The 13,134-nt window shown below is 37.6% G+C and overlaps 1 protein-coding gene across 1 annotated transcript in view; it reads left to right on the forward strand.

Moving 5' to 3' along the window:
• Positions 1-8,748, forward strand: part of LOC126232606 (trithorax group protein osa-like) — a gene marked incomplete at its 5' end in the record, with an annotated part of 313,958 nt that extends 305,210 nt beyond the window's left edge. The window contains one exon of the mRNA XM_049942808.1: positions 8,096-8,748. Within this exon, the coding sequence (XP_049798765.1) occupies positions 8,096-8,392 (297 nt within the window). The remainder of the gene's footprint in view (positions 1-8,095) is intronic.
• Between the last annotated feature and the right edge of the window lie 4,386 nt (positions 8,749-13,134).

Here is a 13,134-nt window from a genome sequence, read left to right on the forward strand (position 1 = left end):
AATTAATTAAACCAAACAAGCAATAAGACTCCTAATTCAGGCGATAGCAAGGAAAGGTGTTTGTTTCAGTCTCACGAACTGCTTTTTCGCAATAAAGAACAGTGGTAATTGTTTATTTCCTATTGTACTTCGACGAAGCGTGAGTAATTCATAGTCATACCAACAGTGTTTATAACTAGTTGCGTACCGTGTTAGAGTCTTCATGGGGCTCTGTAGTCAGACGACTTGCGATAGCGTAACGGTAAAGGTGGTGGGCTTCTATGCGAAAGGTTATGAGTTCAAACCCTGTGCAGTGCTTTATATTTTCTTTATTTAAAAACAATATTGGAGTGTCTTACTTCACGAATTTTATTCGTTTGAATGAAATTTCTAGTGCTTTGCCTCTTCATTAACTTTTTCGCTGCTGCAGTGCGATTTTGTCATCACTGCACTTCTCGCCTGTGCGGACACATGGTGTTCCCACTGCTTTGACACACTTATCATTCGATTTCACAGAAACTATTTGGCCAAAAAATTTGATTTTTACACGTCTTCTTGACTGATACCTTCGCCCCATAAATGACTTAATTTTGTTTTGATGTGCAGCATTAAATGTAGTAAACCATTGCACGAAATTTTGAAGAGTTTGCAGAGGTAAAAGTCCGCGTATACTTTCCGTATGGTCGATTTTAGTTGCCACAATGTTGAGAATGAAATGTGGACAAGATACCTTAATTTCATATAATATTTACTGTATAACAATATCTCATTTAATTTAAGTACCACGTAGGTGTCGTATGTAATATTGAGAAATATTCCATCTTTCGCGACTGTAATAAAAGTTTTATTTACACAGGGCGCGTTTGGCTTTATTTTAAAGCACTTCCATTGGTGAAAGGTATGCCACATACACAATGGTATTCATGTTCTATTTCTTGTTTTTGTTGCACAGTCGCAGTTTTACCAATGGTATTGAAATATATCCCTCTTCTGCAACTGTAATAAGCGACTTATTTAGACCAGACGCGTTTCTCTCTTTTGAAGCATCATAAGAGGACTGTATTTTGTGTCCTCCATTGCCAAGTCACCTTTCGTAGTTTTGTGCTGCGGTAGCACAATATTCAACGTTTGTGTTGGCTTATCAGTGTTTTAGTAAATAAAAGCTGTTTGTGTGTGCCACACAAAAAATTATATTTGACATAGCTCTGAGCACTTCACTGACAGACGGTATATTCAAGTCCTAATGTTTTTGTAAGTCCACAGTTTTGTTTAATGTATTTTGTCTACTTCCTTTTGATTGATTGAAGTGCTTTAAAATAAAGCCAAACGTGCCCAGTGTAAGTAAAACTTTTGTTACAGTCGCAAAAGGTGGAATATTTCTGAATATTACATACGACACTTATGTGGTACTTAAATTAAATGAAATATATAAGTATCTTGTCCACATTTCATTCTCAACATTGTGGCAACTAAAATCGACCATCCGGAAAGTATACTCTATGGACTTTACCTCTGCAAACTCTTCAAAATTTCGTGCAATGGTTTACTATATTTAATGCTGCATAATAACTGCGTTGAACATCGAAACAAAATTAAGTCATTTATGGGGGGAAGGTATCAGTGAAGAAGATAGGTAAAAATCTAATTTTTGAGCCAAATAGTTTTTGTGGAATCGAATGATAAAGAGTGTCAAAGCAGTCGGAACACAATGTGTCTGCACAGGCGAGCAGTGCAGTGACAAAATCGCCCACAGCGCGGAATGCAGGGAGCACGTCTTTGTAGCAGCGAAAGGGTTAATGCGGCCGTGGTGGCTTTACTTCATGAACAGCGCGCTCCCCCCTAAACGTAAGCTTGCGAACTATGGTATACTATGGCGCTGCTTCTCTTGGCGCGTGCGTCGTGTGCAACTGGCAACGCAGCAATCTCCCGCGTCTAGGCGGGCATGCGCGAGCCGCCAAGATAAAAGAATTGAACTTTTTTTTTATAGCGGTGGGCGTAAAATAATAATTGGTTCATTTTGTCACTCTTCTCCTGACGTAGCCCTTAGAGAGATCTCAGTTCACTTGTACATAAGTTTCCCAGTTATACCATAATCATTGGTGGAGACTGTAATCATCCAACAATCCATCGGGAAAATTACCATTTTATTAGTGGTGGGCATGATAAGATATCCTATGAAACATTACTAAATGCCTTCTCTGTAAACTGGCCAGAACAGTTAGTTTGGAACTCCCAGTCATGATGGAAAATATTGGATCTAATGGCAAAAAATAGACCTGACCCCTTTGAGGGATATAAATGACCATGCTGTAGTTGCAGCAACAATGATTACTAAAGTACAAGGGCAACTAAACCAAGCAGAAAGATATATAAGTTCAGTCAACTAGCTAAAAAATCAGTAGTGTCATATCTCAGTGAGGAACTTGAAACTTTCAGCACAGGTAGGAGCATGTAGAGGAACTAAGCCTCAAGTTTAAAAGAATAAATGACCATACAGTCAACAGATATGTACCCAGTAGAACAGTTCATAGTGGAAGAGACCCTCCATGGTACACAGTCTCTGTAAAGAAAGTACTAAAGAAACAGAGATTACTGATAATATGTGAAAACAAAGCATAGGGCTACAGATAGAGAGAAGCTGAATGAAATGCATTTTACTGTCAAGCGAGTGATGCTTCAAGTCTTCAGTGACTGCTGTAGCAGAATATTGTCAAATGATCTTTGCAAAACCCAAAGAAATTCTGGTTGTATGTAAAGGCTGTTAGTGGCAACAAAGTTAGTGTCCAGTCCCTAGCGATTAGGCAGGAACTGAAACTGAGGGTAGCAAATCAAAAGCTGAAATGCTTAACTCCAATTTCAAATGTTCCTCCACAAAGGAGAACTGCCATAATTTAATCCTTGAACCACTGAAAAAATGAGTGCAATAAGTATTAGTGTCAGTGACATTAACAAACGGCTGAAATCATTAAAACTGAACGAAGCTCCATGGCCCAATGGAATCCCTAACAGATTCTCTACTGAATATGTGGCTAAGTTAGCCCCTCTTCGTACTATGATCTAATGTATATCCATCGAACAAAAAACAGTGCCCAGTTTTTGGAAAAAAGCATAGGTCACAGTCATGTACAAGGAGGCTAGTAGAAGTGATCCACAAAACTACCGTCCAGTATCCTTGACAGTGATATGTTGTAGAATCTTGACACATATTCTGAGCTCAAACATAATGAGGTATCTCAAACAGAATGACCTTCTCCTTGTTAACAAGAATGGACTGCAAAAACATCAGTCATGTGAAACCCAACTCGTACTTTTCTCACATGGCATACTGAAACTTTGGATGAAGGCAGTCAGGTAGATGCATTATTTCGTGATTTCTGGAAAGCCTTTGACTCAGTACCACACCAATGCTTATCGTCAAAGGTACAATCATGGGGGGCATCAAGTGAAATTTGTGAGTGGATTGAGGACTTTTTGGTAGGGAGTACACAGTATTTTATCTTGGACAGAGAGTCATTGTCAAATGTAGAACTAACTTCAGGTGTGCCCCAGGGAAGTGTGTTGGGACCCTTGCTGTTAATGTTGTATATTAATGACCTTGCACACAATATTAATATTAACCTCAAACTTTTTGCAGATGATTCAGTTGTCTATAATGAAGTACTGTGTGAAAGAAGTTGCATAAATATTCAGTCAAATCTTGATAAGATTTCAAAGTGGTGTAAAGATTGGTAACTTGCTTCAAATGTTCAAAAATGTAAAATTGTGCACTTCACAAAATGAAAAAATTGTACCCTATGACTATTATATCAATGAGTCGCAGCTGGAATTAGACAACTCATACAGATACCTAGATGTAACAGTTTCTAGTGATGTTGCTGCTGTGGTCTTCACTCCAAAGGGTTTGACGCAGCTCTCGATGCTACGCTGTCCTGTGCAAGCCTCTTCATTTCCAAGTAATTACTGCAAGCTACATCCTTCTGAATCTGCTTACTGTATTCATCTCTTGGTCCCTCTGTGATTTTTACCCCCCCCCCCCTCCCCATCTCCGCACTTCCTCACAGTACTAAATTGGTGATCCCTTGATGCCTCAGAATGTGTCCTACCAACTGACCCCTTCTTTTAGTCAGGTTGTAACACAAATTTCTCTTCTCCACAATTCTGTTCACTGCTTCCTCATTAGTTGCATGATCTATCGATCTAATCTTCAGCAGTCTTCTGTAGCGTTTCAAAAGCTTCTATTCTCTTCTTGTTTAAACTGTTTATTATCCATGTTTCACTTCCATTCATGGCTGCACTCCATATAAATAGTTTCAGAAACCACTTCCTGACACGTAAAACTATACTCGATATTAACAAATTTCTCTTCTTCAGAAACACTTCTTGCCATTGCCAGTCTACATTTCACATCCTCCATACTTCGGCCATCATCAGTTATTTTGCTGCCCAAATAGCAAAACTCATCTACTACTTTAAGTGTCTCATTTCCTAATCTAATTCCCACAGCATCACCTGATTTAATTACACTGTGTTTCATTATCCGCAGTTTGCTTTTGTTGATGTTCATCTTGTATCCTCCTTTCAAGGCCCTGTCCATTCCCTTCAACTGCCCTTCCAAGTATTTTGTTGTCTCTGACAAAATTACAATATCATCTGCAAACCTCAAAGTTTTTATTTCTTCTCCCAGAACTTTAATTCCTACTTCAAATTTTTCTTTTGTCTCCTTTACTGTTTGCTCAATATACAGATTGAATAACATCAGGAATGGGCTACAACTCTGTCTCACTCCCTTCTCAACCACTGCTTTTCTTTCACACTCCTTGAACCTAATAACTGCCATCTGGTTTCTGTACAAGCTGTAAATAGCCCTTCACTCCTAGTATTTTATTCCTGCTACCCTCAGAATTTTAGAGAGAGTATTCCAGTCAAAAGCTTTCTCTAAGTCTACAAATGATATATACATAGATTTGCCTTTCCTTAACCTACCTCCTAAGATAAATCATAGTGTCAGTATTGCCTCACATGTTCCTACATGTCTCTGGAATCCAAACTGATCTTCCTTGATGTTGATTTCTACCAGTTTCTCCATTCTTCTATAAAGAATTCATGTTAGCATTTTGAAACCATGACTTATTAAACTGATATTCGGTAATTTTCACACCTGTCAGCACCTGCTTTCTTCTTGAACCTGAGAGTATTTTGCCTGTCTCCTACATGGAAGAGTTTTGTCACGGCTGGCTCTCCGAAGGCTGTCAGTAGCTCTAACTCAATGTGGTCTATTCCCGGGGCCTTGTTTCATCTTAAGTCTTTCAGTGCTTTGTCAAATTCTTCACACAGTATCATATCTCCCTTCTCACCATCATCTACATCCTCTCCCATATCCATAATATTGCTGTCAATTAAATATCCCTTGTATAGACGCTCCACATATTTGCTCCACCTTTCTGCTTTCCCTTCTTTGCTTAAGACTGGTTTTCCATCTGAGCTTGTGATATTCATAAGGATGGTTCTCTTTTCTCCAAAGGTATTTTTAATTTTCCTGTAAGCAGCATATATGCTCCTAGATTCTTACATTTGTCCTCTAGCCATTCCTGTTTAGCCATTTTGCACTTCTTGTTGATCTCATTGCATAGATGTTTGTATTCCCATTAACCTTTTTCAGTTACTGCATTTTTATATTTTCTCCTTTCATTGATTAAATTCATTATTTCTTATGTTACCCAAGGATTTCTACTAGCCCTTGTCTTTTGACCTATTTGATCCTCTGCTGCCTTCACTACTTCATCTCCCAAAGCTACCCATTCTTCTTCTATTGTATTCCTTTCCCCTGTTCTTACCAAATGTTCACTAATGATCTCTCTGAAACTCTCTACAAGCCCTGGTTCTTTTAGTTTATCAAGGTCCTGTCTCCTTAAATTCCTGCCTTTTTGCAGTTTCTTCAGTTTTAATCAGCAGTTCATAATTGTGCCCTTGGAAATGTCTTACAATTTAAAACATGGTTTCAAAATCTCTGTGTTACCAATACATAACCAAACTGAAATCCTCCAGTGTCTCCAGGTCCCTTCCACATATACAACCTTCTTTTATGGTTCTTTATACAGCCTTCTTTCATTATTCTTACACCACGTGTTAGCTATGATTAAATTACACTCTGTGCAAAATTCTACCAGGCAGCATCCTCTTTCATTCCTTTCCCACAGTTTGTATTCACCTACTTCTTTTCCTTCTCTTGCTTTTCCTACTATTGAATTTGAGTCCCCCATGAGTATTAAATTTTCATCTCCCTTAACTATCTGAATAATTTCTTTTCACAAAACACACATTTTCTCAATATCCTCCTCATCTGTGGAGCTAGTTGGCAAATAAACTTGTACTACTGTGGGTGTGGGCTTTGTGTCTATCTTGGCTACAATAATGCATTCAAATGCTGTTCATATTAGATTATCTGTATTCTTATTTTCTTATTCATTATTAAACCTACCCCTGCGTTACCCATATTTGCTTTTGTATTTATAAACCTGTATTCATCTGACCAGAAACTGTTCCTTCTCCCAATAAACTTCACTAAATCCCACTTTATCTAACTTTAAGCTATCCATTTCCATTTTTAAGTTTTCTGACCTACCTGCCCAATTAAGAGATCTGACATTTCATGGCCCAATCTGTACAACGCCAGTTTTATTCTCCAGATACCAACACCATCCTAAGTAGTCCCTGCCAGGAGATCCAAATGGGGGACTATTTTACCTCTGGAATATTTTACCCAAGAGGACACCAACATCATTTAACCATACAGTAGAGCTGCACACCCTCGGGAAAAAATATGGCTGTAGTTTCCCCATGCTTTCAGCCATTCACAGTACCGGCACAGCAAGGTCATTATGGTTGATGTTACAAGGCCAGATCAGTCAGTTACCCAGACTGTTGCCCCTACAACTACTGAAAAGTCTGCTGCCCATCTTCAGGAACCACATGTTTGTCTGGCCTCTCAACAGATACCCCTCCATTGTGGTGCTACAGAAGAATGCTGAAGATCAGATGGATAGATCACATAAGTAATGAGGCGGTACTGAATAAAACTGGGGAGAAGAGAAATTTGTGGCACAACTTGACTATAAGAAGGGATCGGTTGGTAGGACATGTTCTGAGGCATCAAGGGATCACCAATTTAGTATTGTAGGGCAGCGTGGAAGGTAAAAATCATAGAGGGAGACCAAGAGATGAATACACTAAGCAGATTGAGAAGGATGTAGGTTGCAGTAGGTGCTGGGAGATGAAGAAGCTTTCACAGGATAGAGTAGCATGGAGAGCTGCATCAAACCAGTCTCTGGACTGAAGACCACAACAACAACAACAACAACAACAGAGGCTAAAAGAATGGAATTCATAAAGTTAATTATGTGGACATCATCATCCCTCTATAAACTCAGATCATTGTTTCAAACTTTAATTTAATTAAGTCAGTTTAGTTTTTTGTTTCATTAACACATGGCACATGTACTTTATTACAGTTTCTGTAATAAGATAACTGCTAATTCATTTGCAACTCTTTGTCCAATGCTAAAGTCTGTGGTATTTCAGATTATCCTGCTACTTATGAGACAGTAAAAACTAACACAATCCATTTGCATTTAATGGGCATACATGCATTAGTAATTTTGGGAGTGTAAGATACCATATTCTGGTGTTCAGTCTTATTTAATCTTTAATGACCTAAAGTCTGCTTCTCCATTGACCTGCATTTGTTTTTAAGTACATTGTGTTAAATTATTTTCATGTTTCCCTACTCATAATGGTTACAAATGAGCACTTGTTTAAGTGAAATAAGAGTAAACAATGTTACAAAGTTACCACCGAATTATCATCTACATAAGTCAGAAAATACAGCTTTTAGAAGCTCTCAGCTTTTAATCTCATGACTGGAGTATTTCCATCTTATGATCATTTTATCTTTACATTTATGCACATATATGGCATGTTGTTCACAAGTCCTAGTGACATTACTGTACTGTTTTATTAGTTTATTTTTAATGAGTTCAGACAATGAATCACCAGTGACCATTGGTTTTCTTTAGCCCTCTCTCACCACCTTAACTGTAACAAATATTTATCATTTCAGGAGAACCAGATGATTAGCCAACGCAACAACAATCTAAATGAATACTACGAAAACCTTCGAAATAATGTTATTACTTTACTGGAGCATGTGAGATTACCTGGTGGAGGTAGTGGACAACCAGGAATTGGACCTGCTCCTGGAGAAAAGTTGGTTCATGATAATTTTGACAGCTACCTCAGTAAGCTTCAGACCCTATGTACTTCCGATGGTTACTGTGATGCCGAAGGTAATCGACCATTGTATGAAACTGTGAAATCTGCTCTACAAGACTTTACTGTACTGCCTACACCCATCTGAATTTAACAAACAAATTAATATGATCTGCAGGTTGATGCTGAGAAAATTAATTATTGATCCTACCATTTACGGATAATGTGTGAGTCAGTTGGCATTATCGTGAAATAGTGCTGTGAATGAATTAGTATGCAGTGATCTTAGTATGTATTTGACTCAACAGTAGTGTCTTTGACACCAGATACTTGGGTTGTTACCCATGCTACCTTTTTTAATGATTATCAGCTAATTTTGTGCATCTATGCTGGTGTGACTACTTGTGTCTGAACCTGTGATCCCCGACCTGCAAGTGCATCTGTGCAATTGATTGTAGGCATAAAATATCAACGAATTCAACTGTGTTGTGATTAATAGTTTATACAGACTTGTAAGTATTGTAATCCTCAATGCTATAGGTCAGTGTTGTAATAGATCGTTTTCTTTGGGAGATGTCTGTATTAACACCACTCTTAAATGCTACAATGAAGACATATGTGGTATATGCAGCAATGGATTTAATTGAAAATTAAATTATTTCACATTTGTGAGTGGTTTACTCATGTTTCCAAAAACTGTGTCCAATGTAGATGAATTTGCCATTCATGTGTGACAGTTGATTTTGTTGATTGTCCTTGGATGTGAATTCACTAGAGTGACATTCTACTCCATTGAAAATAAATAACACATTGTTGTGTATCCTATTTAGAATAAATATTCTGTTTGTTAGAGCAAAAAAAGAAAAGTGTTATTTACGAGTATTACATGATCATTGTACAAGACTATTTTTGTGCACATCCCTTCAAGTTTTATGATTTCTTGTGTAAGACTACAACAGTCAATACTTTATTACCATAAGCAAAAAGTTTCAATGGAAATACAGGGCAATATATTGACACTACAGTAATGATATTTTCTATGAGGTATATTTGTCCTCTCCTATAACTGGATATGACATCATGGTGCTAGATGATGGTGTTGCAGTCATGAATGACATCTGATACATTTTTTGCAATTGTCTTAAGTGAAGAATAAAGAATACTGTTTGTTTATGCCTCAACAGATAGCTTGTTAGACTGATGTGTTTTTGTTTGTTGTTGTATTATTGATTTTTGTTAATGCTATTTAAGCAAAAGTTGCTGTTTATGCCAACATAATGGCAGCTACAAATATTTATCCCTATTAAATGTTATAAAAGCCTTATATGTAATCTTCTGTGAAAGAAATACTTTCCATTTTCATTTATATGTACTTAGCGTGTATTTATTTTTTGAAATCTGAAAAACACACCAAATTTTTCTAAAGTGTAACTGAACATGAGAATGACAAGGAAATTTGGAACTACATAAGAGTGTGCAATGCATGTAATGTGATTACAAAGTAAATACTGTATTAGGCAATATCTCAGTGTTCTGTAAATTATTCTGCTTGTTATTTGTCTATACTAGGATTGGTTAACTTATGAAATTTGTAAAACAAAAATTAAATCAGACAAAGCTGTGCTCTGAGCTGAAATTACACATATAATTATTTGCATTTATGTTACCTTCCTGTGTAATGCATTGTCCATAATGCTGTTTATTTTAAACTGGACAGATAGGTACTCCAGGATAAAAAACTTCTTGTGTCAAATGCCTGCATCCTATGAACTGTGAATTTTCCAAGGAGTTTGACAATTCATTAAGCATTTTAAATCTAATACAGTACTTACCAAGAATATAATTTTAATGCTTTAACAAAAAATGATATTAAATTTATTTTTTGTTCATGTAAACAAAATAAAAATAAATTGTCTAGATGTTTTTTAAGAAACAATTGCTACTCATGATGTCAATCACTGGATTAAAACTGAACCTGTGCAGTTTACGAATTTTAGGTAAAGAACAATCAGTATGGCCTTTTGCCATGTGCTGAAAGCTCAAAAGTTATTAGAAGTTAGAGACAAGGTTTTAACCACTGGGAAATAACATGTACATAGGATACCAAGAGAGTATCAATAAAACAATCATCTTTCTGCATGTTTATATTGCAGCTTGTATAAAAGATGATGGATGTTTAGGTAACAGCACAAGTCAATGCATATTTTCTGGTCATTTTATTTTGTATTTTTGTAATGCTATGAAAAAATGTTGATATACTGCTTTGTAGCCTCTAAAAACTAAAATCAAGACACTCACAAAGAGAAATATTTAATTCAGTTGACCTTCATTAGGTTCTCCAACAGGTGTTGTACAAGCATTTGCAGCTGCTTCTGAAATGTCATGATGTGATGATAGTTTTATATACATATTCATATTTTAGTATCACTTCATATGTATTATGTATTGTCAAAATATATTACTGTTATGATGTACACTGTTATCTCAGACCCTTATACATAAACACGGCTCATTAACCACTGGAGCAACTGCAAATGCCATAGCTGCAGCACATAACAAATTAGTCTGTCTCCAGGTGTAATATAGAATTCATTAACTATCATCAGTGTATAGTATATATGTGTTAATGATGTTAAATCAAAGGTAATAAAAAGTCATGAAAAATAGTTTAAGTTCACTAGCTTTTTTGTCTGAAGACAGTAGTTGATAGAGTAAAAATGGTAGGAAGATGCATGCAATTTGATTTTTTTTTTAATTTTAGCACATGCACTGCTTAAAATAATTATAGAATCTTTCAGATGTCCTTATAAACACTGGAGGTAATGTTATGTCTGGTGCATTTTTAAGTATGAAATTTCAGTATTGTTATAAGAACTGGAAAATGTTGTTCAACTCATCTAAACACATCAATTTCAAGAGAAAGGTAAGTAGGGTCTAGCTGAAATAATGGAACTCCAAAAATTTAGGGTTAGTGCTCATTTTGATATTAGTAGATGTGATGCATTTTGACAGCAACATCACTCAATGGGTTCAAGGGCATGGTGATCTATTTGTAGAATGGATACTGCTGAGTCACACAGTGAGTAAGTAAACAGTTGTAAGCTTTCTTTCAGATGGCAGGAGATGTTTAGGAGAATGAGGTTAGGGTTACCAATGGATGACTACTCAATCTAACCACTTGCTCATGTCCTGTCAGGATCAAACACAGAATGCAGTTTGGCTATAGAAAGTCTTACACACAGGAATAGGCTGAATTCAAACTATCCATTAATGTCCTTGCGGAAGGTGTCACTTTTGCCCATAGTTATACTATGTGATCAAAAATATCTGGACCCCTGGCTGAAAATAACTTACCAGTTTGTGGTGCCCTCCATCCGTAATGCTGGAATTCACTATGGTGTTGGCCCACCCTTAGCCTTGAAGACAGCTTCCACTCTCGCAGGCATACACGTTCAGTCAGGTGCTGGAAGGTTTCTTGGGGAATGGCAGCCCATTCTTCATGGAGTGCTGCACTGAGGAGAGGTATCAACGGTGGTTGGTGAGGCCTGGCACAAAGTAGGCTTTCCACAACATCCCAAAGGCGTTCTTTAGGATTCAAGTCAGGACTCTGTGCAGGCCAGTCCATTACTGGGATGTTATTGTCAGGTAACCACTCCGCCACAGGCCGTGCATTATGAACAGGTGCTTGATAGTGTGGAAAGATGCAGTCACCATCCCCAAATTGCTCTTCAACAGGAGGAAGCAAGAAGGTACTTGAAACATCAATGTAGGCCTGTGCTGTGATAGTGCCACACAAAACAAGGGGTGCAAGCCCCCTCCACGAAAAACATGACCACACCATAATACCACCACCTCCGAATTTTACTGTTGGCACTACACACACTGGCAGATGATGTTCACCGGATATTCGCCATACCCACACCCTGCCATCGGATCACCACATTATGTACCGTGATTCAACAGCACTCAATGTTTTTCCAATGTTCAATCATCCAATGTTTACACTCCCTTCACCAAGCAAGGCATCCGTTGGCATTTACAAGCATGATGTGTGGCTTCTGAGCAGCCACTCGACCATGAAATTCAAGTTTTCTCACCTCTCACCTAATTGTCATAGTACTTGCAGTGGGTCCTGATGCAGTTTGGAATTCCTGTGTGATGGTCTGGATAGATGTCTGCCTATTACACGAAGTCAGCCTGTACGCTTTTGTGCTGTACATGTCCCTTCATGTTTCCACTTCACTATCAAATTGGAAACAGTGCACCTAAGGATGTTTAGGAGTATGGAAATCTTGTATACAGATGTATGACAGGTGACACCCAATCACCTGACCATGTTCAAAGTTCCTGAGTTCCACGGAGCACCCCATTCTGCTCTCTCACGGTGTCTAATGACTGCTGAGGTCACTGATATGGAGTACCTTGTAGTAGGTGGCAGCACAATGCACCTGATACTAAAAATGTATGTTTTTGGGGGTGTCCAGATACTTTTGATCACATAGTGTAGGTCTACATGTGTATCCCAGCTCCACATTGCATAAAGTTCGTGGCCAAAGGTTAAATGTGGACATACTGAACAGTAACACATTTTGTTCATTGTTAAGTGGTAAATTAATGCGAAGCTTGACAAGTGATACTCTTGCATCTGAAGAAAGTGTGAAACATAAAACACTACTGCATTTTTGTGCAAAAACGCCAAGTGATGGAAGACACATGGTGTTCAGAGATCAGCATTGGTGGACAAACAATTCCTCTACATTACATCAAATGATCCTTCATGAGCTCAAAGAAACAAGGATGAGATCTGCTATCTGACGTTTCCCCACGTATTTATAATTTATTGAATTCTTGGGTGTTGCCTGGGTCATGTCATAAGTTCTCCACAATATT

This window comes from Schistocerca nitens, chromosome 1 (genome assembly GCF_023898315.1).
Source record: "Schistocerca nitens isolate TAMUIC-IGC-003100 chromosome 1, iqSchNite1.1, whole genome shotgun sequence".
Taxonomy (NCBI): Eukaryota; Metazoa; Arthropoda; class Insecta; order Orthoptera; family Acrididae; genus Schistocerca; species Schistocerca nitens.